Source organism: Benincasa hispida, chromosome 11 (genome assembly GCF_027475165.1).
Source record: "Benincasa hispida cultivar pf3 chromosome 11, pf3_genome.v1.1, whole genome shotgun sequence".
NCBI classification, from domain to species: Eukaryota; Viridiplantae; Streptophyta; class Magnoliopsida; order Cucurbitales; family Cucurbitaceae; genus Benincasa; species Benincasa hispida.
Genome location: NC_143488.1, coordinates 86,948,299 through 86,974,799, shown reverse-complemented (window position 1 = coordinate 86,974,799; position 26,501 = coordinate 86,948,299). Strand labels below are relative to the sequence as shown.

The 26,501-nt window shown below is 33.7% G+C and overlaps 1 protein-coding gene across 1 annotated transcript; it reads left to right on the top strand.

The window, feature by feature from the left end:
* The first annotated feature begins 15,172 nt into the window (after positions 1–15,172).
* Positions 15,173–21,034, top strand: LOC120092058 (ribonuclease MC-like). The gene is made up of 2 exons (XM_039050259.2): positions 15,173–15,585; positions 20,360–21,034. Exons 1-2 carry the CDS (start codon positions 15,214–15,216, stop codon positions 20,957–20,959), a joined length of 972 nt encoding a protein of 323 aa, XP_038906187.2. The 5' UTR covers positions 15,173–15,213; the 3' UTR covers positions 20,960–21,034.
* The last annotated feature ends 5,467 nt before the right edge of the window (positions 21,035–26,501 follow it).

Genomic DNA, 26,501 nt, shown 5'->3' with positions numbered 1-26,501 from the left:
TGAAGTTTGTTAGGCAGAATATGTGGCAATCATGATAGGAATTCACGAGAAAGTGAGTTTTCATCGATCAGCATGTTGAATCTCAGCTAACTCGTTATTTTACGTTATTATGTGTTCAATATTCTATTTTTGTAGCTAAAATAGGAAATGGACGTAAACGCAAAAACTGGACCACCGCATAGACGACTGCATGTGAAGAAACACTCCATCGCAAAGGCAAATGCATCGATCAACGCATGAATGTTGCAGTAATCAGCTGTATGCGTCCATCACATGGGAGTTACGCTCGTTAAGCGATTGCGGTCATTATGTAGAGTTGCGGTATTAAGCAAATGCGGTCATTGAATAATTGCGGCTACGCGACAACACATACTAATCGGATCAACGCAAGGTTGGTGGAATGGACGCATCAATGCATCTACCTCGAGAAAAACCAAAAGATGATGCTGACATTTCACCTACCACGCTATTAGTGGTAGAGGTTCAGAAAGGATTAACGCGCGGAATGTCAAACTCAGAGCAGTCCAATTAATGCTATCGATGACCCAAGCTCTATAAATAGAAGCCGATGAGCAGAAATTCAAGTGATCCACGGTTTTCGCTTGATGTTTGCCTAGGGCGGATCCTTGCAATCCAGAAAAATGCGTGAGAAGAAGATAGAGAGTTTTTCACCTCTTGCATCCATTTTGAGTGACGACCGAAGCTAGATCTCGAAAGAGGCAGTTTCTCCGCCCATCCATGGCACCACTGGCAGCCTTGACGCACATCCCCTGGGAGTAAGTTTTTGCTTCCAACCGGTCATTTCCTTTTCCTTTCTTTCTTATATTGTATTGTTTGACATCTTGTGATTAAGAAATTAATAAAATTTGTTTTCTATGTATTTCTCTATCTCCTTCCACCCCATCTCCATCTTCTTTACTTAGCATCTTTACTTTCATTGCAACACTTAGTGAGATTGCTTGGATATCGCATACTTAGTCAGGTGGATTAGGGATATGAAGCATGTAGCAACCCACCGAGAGGTTTGCGTTGCGTGAGTATGTGAGTAATCTTATTTGCTTAGTGTGAAGCTGCTGCACTGCCTGTCTATAGACTAACACATTGCTTGTCTATGAGTAAAGTCAGCAACAATCAACTGCCTGGGAGGGTAAGTGGTTGGACGCATTAAGCGATGTATGCATTGTTTACTAAGGATTGGAAAAATTTTAGTTGTATAAGACCTGACCACGAAGTGTTAACGTCTCGTTATATAACACTGTTCATGACAGAGACTTCACTTCACTAGGATGACCATAGGTAACATGACCTCAACCCTGAATGAGTTGGGAACTCCTACCATTGAGGGCGGTCCTTTGATTTATATGTGTGCGATTGGCCAGTCATCGATTCAAACCTACCATTTTGGGGAAACGTCTGATTTAGGAGCTGGGAACTCAGCTACACAAGATGGAATTCACTCTTCTCCAAGGCATGGGTAAGCAGATAGATAGCTACCTTAAGGGCTGATTCCAGGACTTGAACGATGTGGCACTATACACCTTCTCTTGGCCCGAGATGTGTTCACACATAGTTGGACTATGTTGTATTATTCATTAGAGGAATCAGTGGTACGTAAGGAGTGAGATGTAACTACAAGTGCATAACGGTAATTTGGCCCAACTGTACTTACGAGCATTTGTGAAGGGTCATCGTATTCACGATTGGTTATATCTGATGGACACAGAAATATATCTGTGGTTAGAAGAGTTCAGCTGTTGGTCTTTAGTGGAATGTCTGACAGTTAACGGATGGTGAATCTCGTAGCTAAAGAGTTTAGTCAGCTATTCACGGACCGTTGGAGCTTCAAGCCACAGGCTCGTTAGGTTCCTTGGGTAGTTTGGATAAAGTCGAGAACCAGTATTTAAGTTAATTTGAAATGTTCAAATTGACAAGAGGAAGTTCGATTATATATGATATAATTGGACCGGTTAATTATATATGATATAATTGGCTAAATGTATGAGATATATTACTTTTGGAGGAAATTAGATATAAATATGATTTGTATCAAGTAGAGGAGAAAATACTATAGTAGATATGTGATATAAAACTATAGGATAAAAATATAATATGATTATATTAATTAATTAATTAATTGGTTAATTATATGATAATTAAGCCAATTTTCATGTTTGGACGTGAGTTAGTGGGAATGAGTCGGTTATTGTAACCGAGGAAATAAAAAATGAAATCATTTCATTTTTTATCGCCTCATTCGTCAATTGCCTAAGAGAATTCGAAAGTGCGCTGGTGTTGTGTAAAACGATCACTTAAAGAAACGAGAGCCTATACGGTAGTCGCCTCTTCGTCTAAACGATCGTCTTCCTCGTGCTAACAATCGCACACTGTCGTATACAAGATCAGATAGCTTCTCTAAACGATCGTATAGTGTGCCGATTTTACTAAACGATTGTGTACCTTTTCTTAAACGATCGTTCAGTATATACTATACAATCGTGTAGCTCCTCCTAAACGATAAGCAGTCTGCTATACGATAGCGTTTTCTGCCCTCCCACTTGCTTATCGCCTACACGATTCGTGTCCTTCTTCCTCTACCAAATTCACCAAAGCCCACCTTTTGGGTTTTCACTCCGAGAATACCCGAGGCTCTTTGGTGGTGGTGTCATCCTCGTTGCATTCGTGAGTTCGCGTTGTTCGTGCTGCTGCAGTCAACGTTTCTGCTGGGCGTTTGTAGATCACGTGGAGGTTTTCCGCTGAGTTGGAGTTCCGAAGTGTGAAGAGTTTCTTCAACTGGTATGGAACTCTCTCCCTTGTTGTTTATCTTGTTCATAGCATATCGTTAATTAAGATTTTTTTTGCATAATTGTATGTATTGAATGTATAATATATATTTCGATCACTGTGTGATCAAAGCGATCCGAATGCGCTCATGGAACTCTTCGATATGAGATCCTTCAGTGTACCAGTTTTCAAAGATTGTGGTAGGTAATTCCTTTGTAAATAAGTCTACTAGGTTATCTTTCGTACAAATTGGTTGTACAGTGATATTGCCATTTTCTTCAAGATCATGAGTGTAGAAAAGATTTGGTGAAATATACTTTGTTCTATCTCCTTTGGTTTAAGATATGCATGTTGTGTTGTCTTCGTACAATATTGTTGGAAGATTTTTATTAGAAGACAAACCACATGTGTTCACAAATGTGTTGAGTCATTGATCTTAGCCATACACATTCTCAACTAGACTCGTGAATTGTAAGAATTTAAGTATGATTTGAGGAAGTAGCCGTTATGGTCTATTTCACTGACCGTCATGATACAACAGTTCCTCCACATGTGAATAGATAACCTGTTTGAAATCTAGTTTTGTGTGGATCAGATAATCATAAACATATAAAGTTATAATAGGAAATTATGACTATGATTTCTTTATAAAAATACATGGACATATTGGACTATTTTGATATCCTTCTTTCAACAAATATCCACTTAGGCGATTGTACCACATTCGTCCTAATTGTTTCAATCCATATGGTGATCTCAATAACCTTATTGAATACAATTTTCAGGACTTTTTTTTATATATTTCAAATACCTTCAATCCTTATGGGATTCTCATATAAATATCATTATCAAGAGATCCATATAAATATGTTATGACTACATCTATAAGATACATGTCTAGACTTTCATACACAGTCAGACTAATTAAATATCTTAATGTAATTACATCTACCACCAGGGAATACGTCTCCTCATAATTGGTCTTTATGAGAAATCTTGTGCAACTAGTCTTGTTTTATATATTGTGACCACATTATTTTCATTTCTTTTCCTCACAAATACTCATTTGTATCCCATAGGGTTGACACCTTCTGGTGTTCGGACTACTGGTCAAAAAACCTGACATTTTTAAAGTGAATTTAATTTTACCTCGATTTTTTCTTTCTACTGAACCCAATCTTTTCTCAGTCAACATTCTTCAATATATTTTGATTCATAATCTTCATTTTTCAGATATAATATAAAGAGCAACATGATTTGTAAAATTGTTGTCGATAACTACATGAGTTCGGTTCCATCTTTTTCCTGTCATGACATAGTTTATTGAAATCTCATTATTATCTTTAGGTATTTCACCTTCCTCACTATTCATGTCAAGGATTTCTTCATCGGTATTTACATCCTTAACCAAGTCTTTTTCACTATTAATTATTTTTCTTTTTCGAGGATTTTTATCTTTGAAACCCACACTACAAGAAATCACACCTTTCTCGACGCACAAAATCGTCGGAAAATGGTGGAAAACTCGTTGGGAGTTCCTCTTCCAACGACATATCGATCATCGGGAGTGTGGTCGAGAGAAATCAATTGGGAGAAGAACTCCCGACACCTCAAAATGACCGTCGAGAGTTGTTCAACAACTCCCGACGCCTAATATATGTCGTCGGGAGTTTCTCTAACTCTCGACAACCCTTCCTTGCGTTGGTAGTTCCCCTAACTTCCAACGACCCCTTCCTCGTGTCGGGATTCCCTTAACTCTCGATGGCTTTTCCTAGCATTGGGAGTTTCTTTGTAACTCCCAACGTCCCTTCTGGCGTCGGGAGTTCCTCTATAACTCTTGACAGTCCCTTCTGGCATCGGGAGTTCCTCTAACCCCCGACGTCGTTCAAGAGTTCAATTTCAACTGTTGAATATTTACTTTTAAAATTATTTAATTTGTAATTTGTAATTTTTTAAAAAATTTAATCTGAATAACCTATAAAACATCATTAACCAACTCAAAGATATTACATAAGAAATAAAACAAAGAAACAAAGTCGATACTATTCTTTATTACCTAAAATAGAGAAAAGTTACAAGATAGTTTATAAAAGAAATGTCTTCGGAATACATGAAAGAAACAAGATGAAAACAGCGTCAAGAAATATATCTTCAGAAATACATAAAAGAAAGACAAGACAATGTCTAGAACATAACATCTCCAACATAACATCTCCAACATTGCATCTCCAACAATCGTCCAACCTCATCTCCAAACAGCATCCTATAACAAAACAAAAACCCTCAAATGTCATAAACTTCTATAAACAAAAAAACTTCAAGTTTTCCCCAAAACAATCTAAACCAAACTCAACCCACCCTCTACAACATATTCAGACTTCATAAACATCCATAAACACACAAAAGCTCCAAGTGCAATGGCAAAACGAATATAACCAAACTCTATTCACCCCCCATGACATTCCTGACGCTCATAAACATCCAAAATCACACAAAAACCTACAAGTTAAACTCCAAAATAAGTGTACCAAATCTTACCCAACCCCACAACATTCAAACTTCATAAACATCAACGAATAGATAAAAAACTCCAACTTCCCCTCAACATCAACGAACACACAATAATGACGAAAAAGACATGAAAATCCAGTTGTTTGGCTACCATAACTTCAGGATAGTAAGACATAACTATTTTTCTACCATAACTACAGGACAACAACATATTAGACAACTAAATAATGAAATAATCATACCTAATTTGATAACCCTCCTCTCTATGATCGTATCATGTCTTCAATCATTTTTTTCATTTCTTCAATTTATCTTGCATGATCCCCTCTCACTTATTTTTGAACATCTTCAAGTTCCTTAATCCTCAATTGAGACTATTCGAAATTGGCTTTCAATTCCCCCACCTCTCTACTTTCCGTTCCTTGAGTAGATGATGAACTCAATGAGCTGCTACCCTTCTTGACTTAGGTTCAGAGCCCCAATCTAGGCCTTTTACAAATCCGGGTCGTCTACCCAAAACCGTCTCACAGATTTCATCCTCTATTAGTGGTTGGGAACCTTCTGGAGTGGGGTTGGATTGTAATTCTAATATTTGATTCTGCACATATTAATTAAGTGTGTAAGTATGAGCGACTGAACTTAGAAATGAAAAACAAGACGAAAAGAAAACAAAATTTGTTACATGTGCATCTTCAGCTGCCTTATTCACGAACTTGCCACCTTTAGAGCGTGTTTCCCTAAATAGTTCAACACGTCCTATTTCTCAACCTTCCTTTTCCTGCAGCTCTGATTGAATTTTTAGGAACGATCTCGATCTGCCTACGTGGTTGAATGGTAATTTCTCTCTATTCTTCCTGTTTGTCTCCAAAATTTCCTAGATTCGAATAAAAAAAAGACATCTCTATAATAGTAAATGAAGTAAATGATACACACCATAAATTATTCTAACTGGAAACTCTTCAGTCTCGAAGTGGTCACACAAAAAATACTAAGGCATGTTGGCATGTGCTTGCTGAGGGTTGCTACATTTCTTGTAATGTTTGTGCAAATCTGCTCTGAATTCTTTAAAGGAGTTTTGCATTTTATGTTCTATAAAATGATTAAGTGGTTGACTGGATAGATCAAGCACGAAATGAGGCTACAAAATAATTAAGAAATAATTAGCATATATGATGTTTATGACATTCTAAAAGAATAAACTTATAAACTTACCAACAATTGACTCTTAGCCAATTTTACAAATTTGTTTGGAACATAAAAAAAAGTACGACATCGTACTTAAAATACAAATCTGACAGCGACATCAAATGCATTACTAAATCTTACCAAATGTTGAGAAATCGACTTCGTCTCCCCTTCATTTATCACAATTGGAATTCTCCCATGTTTTTTAATGTATTTTTCCAACTTGATGTTCTGCGAATGATCGTATTTCCTTCTGGATGGAGAGCTACAATCTGAGGAATAAAAAATTTAAAACTATTTAGGATGTATTTCAGTCAACCGAAGTTGTGTACGAATACTAACTTGAAATGTCACCCACAGAAGATCCCGTATTGTCTAGATATATCTCTTACTCCTGGAATTCTTCATCAGCCTCTTGCTACCTATTAGAGGTTGACATCGTATCTATAAAAATATAAAAAAGACAAAATAGTATACAATTAGTATGAAATACGTGTAAACAGAGAAAGATAATTGAGTTGATACATGATTACTCATCATCATCATCAAAATCAAATTATTCATCAGCACTTGAACTGTTATTGATAGATAATTGTTCTTCATCATCGTTTATGAAGTCATCATCGCCATGTCGAATAATTGGTCGTTGCACAATTGTAGGATCAACGTCAACTCTACATAAAATAACCTCCTCAATGGTTTCATCCACTCGAACTCCATCGATAATTTCTAGTAAATCTAGTTGTTCATTTTCAACATCACCTATTTCTAGTACATCCCATATTCGTTTATTTTGGACAACTTGAACAACTTTCCAATCATATTTTATGTCATCAAGGCAAAAGACTTATTGTGCTTGGATAGCAAAGATGAAAGGCTCATCAACATACCAAAAGCACGATATATTGATCAATTTGTATCATAAATCCACATGTGTCCTATTACTTTTGTTGTTATTTGTGTTAAACCATTTACACTTGAACATAAAAACACATCTTCTGTTCGCATATTGAAAATCTAATATTTCGTCTACGATACCGTAGAAATTGTTATCCACACTTTCGTTCCCACTAATATTCCTAGCAACTAGGACTCCACTATTTTGTATAGCTCGGCAATTATTACACTCTACAGTGTGAAATCATACCCCATTAACAATGCATCCATTGTAAGAGTGCACCTCAGATGAAGTCCCATTGAAAGTGAAAAGAAATCATTAGAGAGATCTTCTCTCTCGCACCGTTGTAGAACCTGATAATTAATTATACATTAAAAATGACTACAAAAAATGAATCACCTCTCAACTTTCAATACTATGTATACCTGAGATCTAACCCGATCGGAAAATTTGTGTTGATGTATTATATATAAGTCAGAGTCGCTTTGAGCTTCACAACGAATTAATCTCAAGTGTTGCCTAGCTAATTGATCATTACAAAGTTATATCAAGGAAATTATCTTAGAACTTAGAAATTTATAAAGTTTAAAACGTACTTGCAATAATCTGTTATTTCTATACAATTGTTGAGAATGTACCAATGTGCGATACACTTTTCCTCCACCGATAGTGTCCGTAAAGTTGACGCCCCTAATGGTGTACCCTCTTTCTAAATAATCCATATTCACCAAATATCTCATGATCGGGAATGTTATCATCATTTTGTTCATCTCTATTGAATCTCGTTTCAATCCCACTTAGATATCGTGAGCAAAAGTTCCATGATTCATTCATTACATATGCTTTCGCTATAGAACTCTCAGGACGTGCTTTGTTCCATACAAATGGTTTTAATGTTGTTTGTAAACTTCTTTCAATAGGATACATCCAACTGTAACTAACCAAATCCACCACTTTGGTTTCATATAATAGATGAACAACAAGGTGTACCATTACATCAAAGAAGGCAGACGAGAATATTTTCTCCAACTTGCAAAGTATGACTATGATGTTTGCTTGTAGTCTGTTCAAATCACTTACACGTATTATTTTTGCACATAAGTTATGAAAGAATGCTCACAGCTCAATAATAGCAGTGAATACATTCTTCGTTAGATATGTTCGAATACCAATAGGGAGTAGTCTATGAAGCAATACTTGACAGTCGTGTGTTTTCAACCTCGATATTTTCCATTTTTGTCATACACACATCATGATATATTAGACATGGATTCATCAGGAAATTTCACCGATTTCAAATACTTAGAAAATGAAATCCATTCACTATTAGTTAATGTGTACACTGCTTGTGGTTTTACAATCTGTTATCGACCTGTATCAAGTGTAAATCCTTTATTATCTTCAAATCTTGTAAGTCTAGTCGAGGGTTCGTTGTATCCTTTGTCTTTCCTTCAATATTTAACATGTGTCCACCAAACTGTCACATATATTTTTTTCAATATGTATTACATCCAATTTATGTCGTAACAATAGTCTGGACCAATATGGAAGTTGAAAAAACTACTTTTCTTAGTCAAGTTTAGAATTCATTTTCTTTTTTTTATCTTGCTTCCATGGATGTTTACTAAACACAGAAAAGTTCAACATATTTATTTGTTGTAAGATCTTTTTTCCATTCATTACGACTAGAGGAGGTCTACGTTCAACTTTTCCATCATGTTGCCTACTTCGGCGCCAACTATGATTCTCTGAAAGATAACGTCGATGTCCCATAAATGATATTTTTCCTCTTATCCTGAAGGACAAATTATCTTTTTTGCACATAAGGCATGCTTGATAACCTTTTATACTCCACCCAGATAAGTCATCGTACGCAAGAAAGTCATTAATAGTCCACAATAAGGTCGCATATAGTTGAAAAAACTCACTTGTAATAGAATCATAAGTTTATACGCCAATAGTCTATAAATCTTTCAACTCTTCAATGAACGACTACAAATAAACATCAATTTTCTTTCCAGGAGATTTTAGACCAGGTATGAGCAAAGACATAAAGAAGTTTGTTTCTTTAATTCATTTCTAAGGGGGCAAATTATAAGGGATTATCATCACAGGTCATATACTATAAGAAGTACTCATATTTCCAAATGGATTGAATCTATCTGAAACTCATCCCAAATGAACATTTTAGAGATCTAAAACGAAATTAGGAAATTCACGATCAAAATGTTTTCACCCCTCTACATCAGCTGGATGTTGTAACACATCCTCCATTTCAACTCGCTTATCTTTGTGCTATCGCATGTTCAAAGCGTCTTCTTTTGATTCAAACAATCATTTTGATCTCAGTATTAATGGAAAATGACGCAATACCTTATGTGGTATGTTTTTACCCTTGCCCTCTTTTACTTTGTACTGAGACTCACAACAAATTGGGCACTGTTGTAAATCTGCAAATTCTTTCTGATACAATATACAATCATATTTGCAGGCATGAATTGACTCATAACCTAGGCTTAAATCAAGCAATTTTCGCTTAGCTTCATAAAAGAAAGTAGGTATAACGGTGCCAGCTGGAAACGCTGCTTTTAACAATTCCAGCAACATGTCAAATGATTTGTTACTCCAGCCGTTGAGAACTTTGATAGACATCAACTTCATTAAAAACTTCAAGGACGAAAATTGTGAACAATCAGGGTATAGTTCATTGCGTGCTTTAGTCACTAAATTCTCGAATAAGTTCGTGGTATTTCTTTCTTGACCATTAAAGGATATTTCATTTCAATTCCTTCTTCATTTGCATCTTCATTTTCAATTGAAACTTGTAGATTGTTTATAAGATTCAACATCTCATTTTCTTTAACAACATTACCCTCTATACTACCTACTTCAACATTGTGTATTAAATGAGTTGTATGACTTTCAAAACCTCTAAATAAGTTAACTGGCTCTCTATGATATACCCATTCATAGCATGAGGGAGATATTCCATATGTTAATAGATTTCGCTCCACAATATCTAATTTTTCCCAAATTGAATTCATACAATTCTTGCATAGACATTTTATTCGTCCGGAATTATTAACATGAAACTTTGCCACATCTAAAAATTGGGATACTCCTCTATACTCTATTGATAACTTATTCCTTAGTTTGATCCATTCTTTATTCATCCTTAAAAATAAACATTTTCTGACCAACTTGTAATCCAAAATAATAACCTGCATTAATTAAAATGTCAAAAGTTCATATCATCACATCGAAGTTTCTTACTAAACATATATTCCATGACATGTAAGAAGAAACAAGAAGTTGATCAACTTTAAACTCTTAGAATAAGAATATGATCATATATAACCATAATAGGAAAATCTAACCAAACTAAATGTGTAAATATCCAAATATTTCAGTTCAGTGATCAAACTTATTTGTTATTAAACTACAAAGCTATTTAACTAAGAAAACTATGTGTTAGTACTGGATTAAAAAGTTTTCAAATTTATTTTAAAGGGGAAAAAAAGATTAAGAAGAAGAAATTATAGAGATTGGGAAGCTCTCGAAACTTTCGCCCATTGTTGGTAAATAAAATTGAGGTTTAGGCCTATCACATTCATAATATTTGTTAAAGAAAGGAATATATGTCGTATTTAAGGACACTATTTCTCACTAAGAGTTTGCCTTCATGCATAATTTTTCAGTTCTCTTTCAAAATGGAGTTTTTAGGATCACTGCTTGTTAGTATTATACTATATCATATTTTCCGTTTAACTCGAGTGAGGCTACTTGTTTCCTAAACTTGTAGGATTTCAACCTTACCGTCAAAGATTTGGGCAATTTCTTTAGTGGGCCTACTTCCCTTGCATGGGCTTGCATGGGAAATCTACATAGGTGAGTGACTTTAATCGTTCTGCAATATTTTTGCCTCAAAACAATGAATTTGCATAGATAGTATCTTCTAAAACATGTCACTTTACCTAGTGCTTAAGTATTTGTTGGCTTTTTGGCTCTTAATCTCAAATTAATTAATTTTAATTAATTAATTGATCAATGTTTTGATGATAACAAACTCAACTTTTAATTACTGAAAATCTTAGTGTTTTAATATTTCTAGTGTAGAGCTTGGAACAACGATTCCAATACCTCTTGAATCACTCAAATCAGAGCTAAAATGAAGACGATATCACCGAAATAAATCTATAAAGAAAATACCGTGGCATAACCAGACCATTTGCATGTAGACATGTGGCAGTATATTGATTGAATGGTGAATCATTAAAAGATTATCATATATGGACTTTTGATTTTTGGATTGATTTAAAATATAAAAAAAAAATTGAAACTAAAAAGACATTTAAAAGGAAAATAAATTTAATATTATTTTATGTTTGTGTCTAACGGCTAGTTTTTTATACATGGTATGTTTTTTATTTTTGGATTAACTTTAAAAAGAATGAATTTAAAAAGAAAATGAATTAAAAGGAAAATGAATTTAATATTATTTTATGTTTGTGTCTAACGGCTAGTTTTTGACACATGGTATATATATATATTTTTTGGATTAATTTTAAAAAGAAAATGAATTTCAAAAGAAAAGAAATTTAATATTATATTTTGTTTGTATCTAACGACTAGTTTAGTTTTAAATCTCCACCATTGATTTTTCTTTTCCAAAATCCAATGGTCCAAATTAATTGTGGTTTCTTAAAATTTTTCCATCTCTATATAAACCATCATCCTTTCCAAATTTTAAACTAACAAATTTTACATTTCATAATCCTCCAAAACTCAAAAGTTTCATTGTTTCTCTTTCTAAGTTCCCAATTTTTTCTTTTCATCTTATTCTTGAGAGAGTATTATTGTATTGTGAGGATAAATTTGTTGAGTGCTTAAATTTGTAAATCCACTCTAGTGAGAGTTGTTTTGTATTCTTCAAAAATTCCAACATTTGTAACGGTTTGATCCTAAATCGTGGAAAGGATCGGGTTTGCTCTTGAACCCATAAAAGGAGCCGTGGTGCAACGATTGGACTCTAATCCGTTGAAAGAGTTGGAAAGATTTTATTCAAATTTCCAAGAGGCGCTTGGGGAGTAGAGTAGATCGAGTTTGACCGAACCACTATAAAAATTACGATGTCTTCTCTCTAACTCTTTCCTTTTTATTTTTACAATTAAGTTAAGCAATTTATTGTATGTTTTAGTTTGTTCTTATTTATTTGCTAAAATTTGATAGAATTAAATTATCACATTTTTTATCATCTTATTTGTTGCATAAATTAAATTTGTCTTATTATTTATAAAAAGTGTATTAATTAGTTTAATTGGGTTAATTTAGAAAAAAAGTTTAATTAAACCCTATTCACCCCCTCTTTAGGGTTGCCATATTGATCCAATAGTATTCAATCTTGACATATTATTTATAATTTATGCATGTATACTACATGCAAAATCGAAAAGCATCCATAAAATTCACATCCATATCTAGAAGCACTCATAGAATTCACATCCATATATTGGTGTTGTACTTATTGACAAAAAAGGGCAAAATGGAGAAAACAAAAACAAAACAGCGAAAGAAGTACTTACTGGCGGCAGCAGAGCAAGTTGCACAGGCGATGGAGTTGGGCTGGTCGAGGCATAGTTGGTCGACGACGAGCTTAACAATGGTAGTTCACATGCTTTGAATGTGCATGAGGCGAACGATCAACGGACGTGAGGCACGCAACGATCAATCGGCAAACGAACGGATCAACGAGCATAAGGCGCATGGCAAACGATCAATGAACGGACAGATCAACAAGCTATGAACAGGTGGATCAACAGGCTTGAACGAGCTTGTCGTGGCCGAATGGACGATCAATGGGTGTGAGGTGCACGACAAACGATCGGCAAACGAACGGCAAAAGGGCGAACGATCTGCTAGGGTTTACCGAACGACTATAAGGTTTGGGATCGATTTAGGAAGAAGAAGAGGATCTAAAATTTTATACTAGATCTCCCGACAACGCACAATAACCATCGAAAGTTCCTAAGGAACTCCCGATGAATAAATAGCCCATAATTCCTAACGGGCAGTGTCCTACTGTCGGGAGATAGTTTCAATCTTCCAACGACTAGTATATAGCATCGGGAGTTATTTCTAACTCCTGACACTTCTCTTACATAATTGGGAGAGACCTTATCTCCCAACGACCGATCTCTCCATGACGGTTTTAGGCGTCGAGAGAGTGTTTTTCTCTTGTAGTGCCACTGGTCTACTATGCTTCTAGCATGTTCCAAATTCATTAGTGACAACTTGCTGTATTGGGATATCAATTTTTGATAGAACATTTGCAGCTGGTGTATGTGATTTAATTACTTTCTTTGTAATCTATAAATGCATATGGTAACTGATTTGCCATATTTTTCAAATGAATTATCTTCTGAACTTCAAGTTCACATTGATCTGTACGAGGATCTAAATAAGACAATAACAATGCATTCATGTAATTTATTTTTCTTACTTCTTAATTTCTCCCTCTAATTTTGGAATATTTGTCTCATTAAAATGACAATCAGCAAATCATGCAGTAAATACATCACCCATTAGGGGTTCAAGATATTTAATAATTGAAGAGCACAACAGAAACACAAAATACCAATAAATTATAATATTAAAATAAATATAATATAATATAATAATAAATAAATAAATATTAAAATAAGTTAAACATAATATATAAATAAAAAATAAAATAAATTATCAAAATATAAAATAAGAAAGTTCTAAATTCTCAACTTTTTCCAATTTTCATGGAATTTGCCCAATGAACTTGTGTCCTCCAAAACCCATCAAATGCTACTATTTATAGGCAATTTGGCAAGGAGAAGTGTATTACATGGACATTAATAATGTATAATGTTGAAACACATGGACAACACTCTGGGAAATGAGGCATGATACATGATCAATGGACACTGAACATGAGCATCTAATGAATATCTATTATCATAATATTTATAATAAGTCAGATTTATTCAATACCAAAGAGGTATATATGTAATTTATTTATTTAAATGAGAATATTTAGTTGATTATAAATGTGTGGCCAAACAATGCTTAAGCTAGTATTATTATCATTATCATTAGTGGAAGATTATTTAATGTTACTTTTTATTTGGTTATATAATTTAATGACTAGCTAAAATGATGTTTTAGTTGACTGTTGTGAACCTAATATGTTTGATGTATATATATATTTTTTTTTTATGAAAATAAGAGAGGTAAAATATAAAAAATTATAAATTATTTTTTTATAATTATAAAAATATAATTACTTGTCAATCACTAATCAAGTTTACCATTTCTCTGCCTTCAATTTTAATATGAGACATGTGTCAATTTATAAGTAAGTCTCATCAATAATTTGTAACTTCGTCGTTAATTTTAAAAATGATGTGATGATTTATGATTTATCAAAATTTTTCATTCAACAATAAATTTTTGAAAACTATTTTTTTTTTTTTAATTTGCAAACCTTAGCTTAGATTTCAATAACCCGCCTAACAAGTAAATAATATAACAAATAATAAGTGAAAATAGTGTTACCAGTTTAATTTTAAAATATTAAAAATTAAAAATAAATATTTATCAAATAAGACCTAAATTTTTGTTAGATTTCTTGGGGGAATGAGATTTGCCACCTGTGTGTGGTTTCTAATTTTCTTCATCTCTCGATCAAGTTATTAAATTTCTAAAATAAAGTTTAGATGTTCATACATGTGCATTTTAATAAATTTGATAACGACGTAGATAAATTGAGAACTTCTCATTAATATCTGATAGAAAGAAGTCCATGAGCCATGGAAAAATTTGATGTGAACATCAATTTGAACATGAGATGGAAAAGTCAACAAAAATTGCCAGAGAAAATTCATTATATAAGCCTAACAATCATTTTCGTTTGGCTTCCAAACATTGAGCAAATTAAAGCCATCATGGCTAAAGCTCTGTTAGTGATCTCCATATTCAGCTTGGCTCTGTTGGTGTTCTCTGTGAAGGCTCAATATGATTACTTTCAAATGGTTCAACAATGGCCTCCGGCCACATGTAGCGGCGTCGGAGTTAGATGTCGTGCTCAACCTCCATCTATGTTCACAATTCATGGTTTGTGGCCAAGCAATTACTCGACTGCCCATCTTGTTTGTACGGGACTTCCGTTTGATCCAACTCAGGTTCCTTAACTCTCTTCTTCAGTATTTTGTTTTGCTTTCTTTTCATTTCACAAATTCTTTTTTATAATTAAACTGTAAGTTCAATTCTTAATTATTTCTGTTATTGAATCTGTGACTCAAAGAAATGCTAATTCCAAATTTTCCTTTTTTCTTCTCTAATATCTAATATGAATTTTGAGCGTCTAATAAATCTTTAAATATATATTCATGGTATATTCATTATTTTATTTTAAATTAGTATTATGTATCGAAAAGTCCCAAAACAATTGATAAATTAGAAAAATTAAATTTCTAATTAAATCTCGATGGTCGATTTCGCCTGAGATGAACCAATAAAACTAGTTCAACGAATTTTCCAAAAATATGCTAGTTTTGAAAAATGAAAACTTTAAAGTATTATTTCGGACAGTTTTCCAAATTTAAAGTAAAAAAACTTATTAGTTCATGCACTAAATTTATAATAATTAAACTAATTATATTTTCCTAAGCTAAATTTGTTATACGAATAATGTCACATAATGTCATAAAACATAGAACGAAATCATATTGTCTATAATTTCTCTCATTATAGTGCCTAAGTTTTATGAATAATTTTCTCCAAAGATAGAACATATTACTTTTCTTATGAAAGCAACATCTTACCCACAAAATCCAACAAATTCTACTTTGTGAAATAAACCAAACTTCAATAAATTTATAAAAAGAGATAAAAGTTTTATAGGAGAAAAGTGTTAATGAAAAAGGTGAAAATTAATTTGAAGAAGAGACATATTTATAGACTAGTTCATGATCATCTGAATAGCTACCACCCTTCTTCAAATTAGTTAAAATTTTAAAAAGTAATAAACTTCCAGCAATAGTGAAAGAGATTATTTCTCATTAATTAAATGAAAATTACAAGACTGTTTATAGTCAAAATGCTAACAGAAATTGTTAAACTACCTAAACAAAAAATATCAAAGTCTCTAACAAAATATGAACTAATCTATTAATTGATATTAACATCCCCCTCAAACTAATGCCAGATGAGGTATAAGTTTGTCTTTCAGAAAGCATAATCGAGCAGTAGTCTGAGATTTTGTGAACAGATCAGCAAGCTAGTAATCTGTGAAAACATATTGTAAATTTAAGTCTTTTTTAACCACCTTTTCTCAAATAAAATAGAAATCAATTACGACATATTTGGTATGCCCGTGAAAAACTGGATCTCGTGCTAGTTGAGTTGTTAAAACATTATCACATAATAATAAAGGAGGTGCAGATCCAAAAATGTGAAGTTCTTTTAAAATCTATTGAATCCAAAAGACTTTAGTTGCAGTGATGGCAAGTGCTCTATACTTAGTTTCCATTGAGCTTCTAGATACTATGATTTGTTTCTTAAGTACTCATGAAATGGGATTTTGTCCCAGAAAGATAACAAAGCCTGTAGTGGACCTTCTACCAGCTTGATCACCTGCCGAATCTAAATAAAAAAAAAGGCTTTAATGTCAAAGGGATTAGAGATGGTTGATTGAAAGGGTAATCCATTGTTCAATGTACCTTTTAAGTATCTGAGAACACGTTTAGCACCAATTAAATTAGCTAGAGAAGGAGCTTGTAGGAATTGTGATAGCTTGCTAATAGCAAAAGAGATATCAGAACGAGTAAAAGTGAACTAATGTAATGCCCCAATGATAGTTCTATATGTTTGTGTGTCTTCAAGAGAACATGGAGGAGGGTTAGTAGGAAAAGGCCATAAGAATATGGGGGTAGCACATGATTTAGCACCAGTCATTCCATACTTTGCTAGCAAGTTTTTTGCATACTTAGTCTGTGCAACATAAATGGTCTAATTAGAATGATGTACTTCCAACCCAAGAAAATACTTCAAACTACCAAGATCTACCATTTCAAAACGTTGCTTTAGCTATCGAATCAAATCGACAATGAAAGAAGGTTGATTACCAGTGACAATGATGTCATCTACGTTGAGAAGCAGATAGGTAACATAACCATTAACAATTCTGAAAAATAGTGAAGAATCGGCTTGAGAAGCTACGAAACCAAGAGTAAGAAGATGGGATGTGAAACGTTCAAACAATACTCTTGGTGCTTGTTTAAGTTCATAAAGAGACTTAACAAGTCTACACACATAAGAAGGTTGAGATGGATCAATAAACCCCTATAGTTGCTGCATGTATACTTCTTGTAATTCTCCATGAAGAAATACGTTCTTAACATCTAGTTGGCGAAGCTCCCAATTAAATTGAGCAACTAATGACAAAATAATTCTTACTGTGGGGTTTTCAACAATGAGACTAAAGGTTTTTTTCAAAATCAATACCTTATTTTTTATGATAGTCCTTAGCAACTAGTCTTGTTTTATAACGAGCAGCACTTCCATCTGAATTTCTTTTGATTTTGTATACCCACTTGTACCCAATAGCACTCTTCCCATCAGGTAGAGGTGTCAAAGTCCATGTACCTTGACTGATCAAGGCATTGTATTCTTCACTCGTAGCCTTTCTCCAAACATCTACCTTTGAGGCTTTGGTGAAAGGTGTGGGTTCAATGCCAAATGACTCAACTACATTTGCTACAAAAACTTTGCGTTTAGAAATGTCGGGTTTCCATCTTATTTGCATAGGGTGAGAGGTTTGTACTAGGTTTTGTATAGGTGGTATCATTGGAAGAGATTGACTTCCATCATAATCAGTTTCTCTGTTCATTTCAATACTACTATTATGTTCATCAGCAACATTGTTTTGAATACAAGTAGCTTCAACAAAAGGATCAACAATAATGTTATTATTGGTCAATCAAAGAGTTATCATGCAGTTGTGGAACTTGTGGATCATTAGGATGGAAAGGCTTAGAAAAGACAGAGAACGAGAGTGTTTATGGATATGGAGGGTTGGTAGTAGGTGTTTGGTCAATAGTGGAAGTAAAGGAAGAGAAATGAAATATGGTTTCATCAAATATGACACGTCTAGAAGTGTATAAAAGATTGTTGCTCATGTTGTAGCACAAGTAACCTTTAGAAATTATGATATAACCAAGAAAAATGCATACAGTGGTTTTAGGTTCTAGTTTGTGTGAGTTATAAGATGTAAGTAAAGGATAATAGGCACAACAAAAAAATTTTGAAAGAAAGATAATCAAGACTTTTATGAAAAAGTAACTTAAAAAGAGATTTATGTTTAAGATAAGGAGAAGTGAGACAATCGATAAGATAGACAGTAGTTGAGAAAGCAAAGAGCCAAAATTTAATGGGAAGGAGGTTGTCTCAACTATATGTCTGTTTTTTTCTCTACGACTCCATTTTGTTGTAGAATATAAGGACATGAGGTTGGATGTAGGATACCATTATTTTGAAGAAGAAGCCAAGTTTTGGTTAATGAGTTCACCATCCCCATCACTTCTTAGGATTTTAATGGAATAAGGAAATTGGTTTTCATCTAAGGATTTAAAAACTTTAAAAACAGTGGGTACTTCAAATTTACGAGTGATTAAATATATACAAGTATATTTAGACAAATCTTCAATAAAAGACACATAGTAATTGCATCCATTTGTAGAGATTTTAGGGGAAGGACCCCATACATCAGCATGAATTATTTCTAAGGGATAAGAAGAAGAAGATACAAAATGTGGAAAAGATAGTTTATGTAGATTTCCTTGTAGATAAGGATAGCATATACATTTTGAATTAGTAAAAGGCAGATTCAAAATTTGAAGAATTGAAGTGAGAATCGGGTCATTGGGAAGTCCTAACCAATCATGCCAAATTGAAGTAGAAGTTCTTGTGCCAACCTGAGCAACTGGATGTGAATCTTCTTTTAAGGACTGTGAAATAAAGTTGGAAGGTGTAATTGGGTAGAGTCCATTAATGTTGCGACCTTTGAAAAGTATTTTGCCCGACGATTTGTCCGGAATGAGGAAAAAGTCAAAATCAAGGATGACAATGCAATTTGTTGGATTTTATGCCCTAAAACTCGTAGGTAGTGAACGTTATTAATTGACCGTCATCAATAAAAAGTTATATATGTTAATTCAATAAATGTTATTGTTGTTTGTATATTTTGTCTTAATGACCCTAAATCCAATGAACTAACATCCAAGGATGTCTTATGAGTCTTGAACTGTATGTGGAGACATATATGGATTAATATTTAAGATACAGACTGAAGGGTCTATAGTATAGGGATAAGACTGGGTACCTCATCCTGGTAATACTATGAATACGACCCATTTTGTATTTGATATAAATACAATGATCCAACGTATTCATGTAATTGACATGTGAGTAGGGGTATCTATGCAATGAGTTTGTATAAGACTGGACCGCAAAATAGTAACCATTAGATATAACACCGTTAAATAGTTAGGTTCCTATTTAAATAGCAAAAGAGAAGAAGATCGAAGAGGATGTCAGCAGAAGATCGAAAGATCTTAACACATATCTGATACCATTTAATAAGCTTCCACGAATCGTGAAAGTGATGATTTCTTATTAATTAAGTGGAATTTACAAGACTTATTTATAGTCAAAGTGCTAGCAGAAAGTCTTAACTACCCAAATAGAAAATAACAAAGTCTCTAACAAAAAAAATAAACTAATCTATTAACTGATATTAACAAAAAAGACATGTCCATTCCTAATTCAATCATGTGATAGAGTCAGATATTATAAATTCCAACAAAATTAAACCGAATACAATGAATATATGTAGATTGTTTTGCTCTCAATGATTTACATTAAGGCAACATTAAATAACTCGTTATTTTGTTTTAGATTGCCGCAATAAGACCTCAACTAAACACATATTGGCCAGACGTGATACGAGGAAACAACCAAAGGTTTTGGCAGCATGAATGGGATGCTCATGGAACATGCTCAGATCCCCCTTTCAACCAACGTCAATATTTCCAAACAACTTTAAACATTCGCATGAACCATAACTACGATCTCTTGGCGATCTTGAATGCTGCTGGTCTTGGCCCGACCGCGACTATGGTAAGGCAATACCAAGCCATCGAAAACGCCATTCAAGCTGCAACGGGAAAGATTCCAGGTCTACGATGCAACACTAATGCCCAAACAGGAAGTCGGCAACTATTCGAAATCATTTTGTGCTTCGACAAAAATGGTGTCACTCTCATTGATTGCACTCCCTTTGCTGGCATCACCTGCCCTTTACAGTTTGTGTGGCTCCATCGACAGCCTTGGAGTTTGGGCGTTGTTGTTGAGGAGCTTAAGGATTCTTTGGTCTATGAGGGTTCTATTCCCAAGTTTTTGTTTCTCTCTACTATTCCTCTTTCCATTGCCTTTGTGTTTTGGAAGAAGTTTTATCAAACCACTAGAGGTGTTAGAGGTGGTGGGAAGCAAGAATAATGGGCATCAAACAGTTATATGTTACTATATATTATAACATTCAATAAAAACAGCGTGTGCTATGATTATATAAAAGTCTTTTTTGTGTGTGTTGGGTTGTAATTTTATATGAAGCTGTTTTGTTATGCTTTTATTCCATTTATCTTTAATGATGTTAATGAAGAACAAACTAATTTGTTCGTTGATCCATGCCTTAAATGTGCCCAAAAAATTATCAATTATAGAGAGAAAAAAAAACCCTTGATTCACTCGCAGAGGGAGTGTATTGAAGTCAACCTAAAAGCTTAAGTTTTATTTGATATTCATTTGGTTTTGATTTTTAGTTTATGAAAATTAAGTCCTATAAACACCCATTCCATATCTACTTTCTTTGTTTTGAAAACTTAAAAAAATAGTTTTTAAAAATTTGTTATTGTTTTTGAAATTTAACTAATAATTAAACTCTTTTACTCAAGAAATATGAAAACCATTATAAGAGGAAATAGAGTTAATTTTTAAAAACAAAAAATCAATTGGTTACTTATTAATATTAAATATTCAATAATCAATTCAAAAACTTAACCCGTTATGGTAGATTTAATATTATATATATATATATCAACACTCTATACTCTCTCACTTATGCTTGAAATTTTGTTGGAGGTCCAACAAGTGAATCAATATTAAATATATGAAGATTAAATGTTTTTTTACAGAGTTATAAAGCTTATGGTAAATTTAATATTAATATCACCATCCTATTGTTGGTAAGGCCCACCAGAGAACGCCTTTAGATGTTGATTTCTCCTCTAGAATTTTGAACCATTTTGATTTGTCATTGATACAATTGTTGGGGTTGTTGACCAAGGGGACACGGCACTGAAAACCATCTTTACATTGGATGGTTTGGTGTTTTGATGATCCTACCTTATTAACCGCAACTTCTGTATTTATTATTGTCTTCATTGCTACTCCTCCAGTAGATATTGATGGTATTCGTGAACCTGTTTCTGGATCTCTACTTTATGGAAACAATATTATTTCTGGAGCAATAGATCCTGTGGGAAAAGTGTTACTAAATTTATACCGTTGGCTAGTTCATATATGATTACAGGTCGAACAAAAACAATGGTAGAATGCACCCTCCTTTCAGAGATCAAGAAGTCAGTTTGTTGGAATGCTCTAGATGCCGTTGTGGAAACTAAGGTACCCTGTGGACAAGGAGAATAGGCACGCCACGAAACGGTCCAAGGCAAACTCTATGAAATTACGTCGATACTTCCACATATTATGAGTAACGTAGGAGACATCTCTATTTTTCCCCTCAGGAATCCTTAGAATTACCACTGCTTAGCCAATGACAAAAGAAAACACTTCATAAAGTTTCCGTTAGACGTGGCTGTTTAATAAGATTTTTTAAGAAATTTAATTCGTTGAAATAAACTTTATAATTATATTGATTTTAGTCTAGTGAGTACAATCTGTAATACATAATACTTTGATGCTTTCTATTGAATATTGAAGAAAGTTTCTCTTCCAAGTCTTCTTAGGATTTCGGCTCCGAAGCCTTCCAAAATTCAAGAACTTAGGAGAAGTTTTTGTCTTCTGGATCATCAGTCCACAGATTTTTAGTAGAGTTGCCCTCTTCAAAACTTTAACTTTCTGATCTTTAGAGTTTTAGTAGAGTTATATGCTTAAGATCTTCAAAAATTGAATGATTGATTCTTCAAAGCTTCAAAGCTTCAAAGGTTTAGAGTTTTGGTCTTTAGAGCTTTATTCTTCAGAACTTCAATATTTGGATCTTCATAGCTTAAGAGCTTCATTCTTCATAGCTTAAGAGCTTTGGAGATGGGTCTTAGAGCTTCAAAACTTTAGTACTTCAAAACATTAGTACTTCAGACCTTCAGTACTTTTGAAAAGCATGAGCTAATGCCCAGTGAATGGTAATTAAATATGAATATAAGTATTCTCTTTCTCAATCATCAATAAAGTAGGTCAAATCATTTAGTAAATTATTGACAAAGTATGGGAGATTTAGTATCATTTCAAATACATGTTAGTAAAACAGTGTCATGATCATGTCTCATAGAAAGCACATTACAAAGTATCAAGGGATATCAAAAAACCACACCAACTCTGTTGTTTACAATGGCGTGTGACACTAGACAAGGAATGCCCTCTATAGTGTAAACCAAATAACAAGGTCATACATGCATGCAGAGCTACTTCAAGGCTATACATAAATCTACATCACATGCCCATGTTACTCTAGACTCCACAGTATACTCTAGCCACATATGACCCCGGTAGCCCTCTGTTAACCTAGATCGTGCTACAGGCGCAGGTTCTTCTAAGTAGAGAAGCAGCTAAAGGCAGGATTTCTTGTAGTGACGGAATAGGACTTCTTGGTATACTCTGGCTACATATGAACCTAGTAGCCCCTTGATCGCTACGCGGTGCTACTGAAACACATTCAAGTGACCATCTCTCAGGTACAAGAATTAGTAGTTTGAAGCCACTTTCACAACCATTCATCATTCTTAAATCCACCATCAAGAGGTTTTCATATAAAACCATACAGATCACAATAATGTAAAATCAGATTTCAAACTACATTTTCATAATTCCAGCTCATATAAAAACAATGAAAGTTCAATAATCATGATTCAAGCATTTTTTAAATAATGGTCAGGTAAAACAAATCATGCCACCACATTTCATAAATCATAGCATACTTTCCTACATATATAATTTTAATATCAAAAACATTAAAAAATAAATTACTCACAGTCACGACATGAGTTCCTTGGCTTATAAAGCCTCCCGATCTCAATTTGATCTGAAACAAAATCCCAAGTTTACTAGACACTCATAAGAGGTCAAATTAACCATAAACAACCCTTAATGATTCAATGTAACCAATTGAACTCAATCTAACTCCTAAACACTCATATTTTGCTTCTTCAGTCCATTTTTCTCAAATTATCCAAAATGGCCCAAAAATGACTTTAAAATCCAAAATTATTCATTTTAGGGTCAAAATATAAAAAAGAAAATCCTATTTGGGCTTTAGAAATGCTCACCAACACCCAAAATGCTAAAAAAACAAGTAAATGCACACTAAAAATGGGTGTAGGCGCTGGTAGGGGGCATGGGCGGTCGTGGCTAGGTGTGGGTGTGCGAGGGTGGGCATAGGGTGCGCGCTTGGGGGCATTGAGCACAACAAGTCACAAACGGGCGTGAGACAGGAGTCCCCAGTTGGCAAAGAGCCGACATCGAGGTGCCAAACCTTCCCGTCGATGTGAGCTCTTGGGGAAGATCAGCCTGTTATCCCTGGAGTAACTTTTATCCGTTGAGCGACAGGTGCACACACACAGGTGGCTGGGCGGATGAGCGCCCACGGTTGGGGTGCTTAGGGGGTGGTTGGTTGCTCCCTCGCCTAGTGAATTTCCTGCTGCAACCCAATTTTCCAAAACTTTAAAACACAATTTCCAATCAAATAAACTTCAAATGAATTTTATAGAACTCAAGAGGGACTTGTTAACTAGCTTACCATAAATTTTGGACCCTAAAATCTATTGGGTTGTATGTCTTAAAACTTGCAGTTTGTAACATTAAACATATTCTATTTTGCAATAAAGATGTTATTAAGGTTTATCCAGTAAAATATGTAAATTGCACTTGTTAAAGTCTAAATCCAATAAACTAATGAACCCTTGGCTATAGCATGAATACTTTAACTTTATATGGAGACATAAAAGTGGATCAAGTTTGATTATATAGCCAAAACGGTCTATAAGTATAGAGATATGGCTAGATACCTAATCTTGGAAACACTATGGATGTAACCCATTTTGTATTTAAAACAAATAATGTGATTCTGAATCATTCATGTAGAGACATGTGAGTGGAGGCATCCTATGCAAAAGATGTTTGCATGAGATCGGACCATGAAATAGTCACTTTTCTTTATAACGCCATTTACTTGTTAAAATTGATTATTTTATTTACCTAAGGTAACTCGATCTTAATCTTGAGCTAACTATAAACTCCTGTTTATTCAGGATTATTCTTTAATTTTCTTGGGTGAGAGTGGCTCAACATTACTGCTCAATAAACTTTCCATTTTAGGGGTAAGACGGGGTAGGCAGCTGGGGACATAGTCCTACAAGATAGAATTCCCTCCTACCCGATTTCAGGATTAGAAAATAAGTTGTTCTTTTAAGTACTAACTCCTAGTCTTGAACAACGGGACTTTCCCTCTCTATAACTGAGAGGGACTCGATTTTTTGGTAGGACCATAAACCAATTGTTCATTAGTGGATCAGTGGAGACTTAAGAACCAAGATGTATTACAAGGGTAAAACGGTAATTTTGACCTAGCTGTAAATACGAACAACCTGTGAAAGATCGACTTATTGATCATGGTTAAATCAAGTGGATAGAAATATATCTATAGTGAGAGTGCAACCGTTGGGCTTTAGTGGAGTTTCCCAGTAGTTAACAAATATTGGTTAATTCGGTTAAAACAATTTAGCTAATTAATCTTGGAACGTTGGAGCTCATGATCTGTAGGTCCATTAGGTTCCCCTGCTAGATCATATCGGACTGAACCTTAGAATAGTGTGACTAGTGAATTTGAAGTGTTCATATATGAATTAGGAAATAAGCATTAAATATATGTGATATATTTAACGGTGTATCATTCAATTGAGAATTGAATGATAAAGAGAGAGTTGAAGATATTTAAACAAGATTTAAATATCAAAACTATGAATAAGAATTCAATATTAGTGTTGGATTTAATAATTAAATATTTAATTAAATTAATTAAATTTTTTAATGAATTATTTAATTTAATGTGTTTTAAAATTCATTATTTGAATTAAATGAAATTAATCAAAGTTGGTCAAAGTCAAATGTTGACTTCACCAAGCTTTGAAGGTCAAAGGTCCAAAGTTGACTTCACTGAGTGGAAAATTCCAAATTTAGTTTTGAATTAAAATTTGACTAAAGTCAAATGTTGACTTCAAAATAGTCAAAAGTCAAAATGTGACTTCACTTAGTACAAAGATCCAAAAATGATTTTTAGTGGAAAAATCGAACTTGTAGTAAATTAGTGAATATTTCATTTGGCAAAGTGTTGATTCCATAAAATGCCACTTATCCCACTAAATTGAGTGTATTTTGAAATGTCAAAATTTAGTTAACTCAATTTTGCATGAATTGCATGTAATTGCTCTATAAATAGGATGCTTTGATAAAGATTAAGTTTCTTGGCCATTTTGGTGATTTTCAAGTTAATTGAAAAACAAATTCTTTTTGGCAACTTAGAGATTCTAAAAGAGTTCTAGAATTTAAGTCCTTAATTCTCTCTCAATTTCTATTCTAAATTCATCCCTAATTTAGTCATTTACCAGATCCCACCATCCTGTTCAAAGGCCAAAGAATAGTCAAGAAGATCCTCGTGGTGGTTTACAACTGATCCATGAGAAGATTGGAGTGGAATTCGTAGTCAATTTAAAGCTACAAAGGTTGTAACTAAAACCCCAATTTCAAAGTT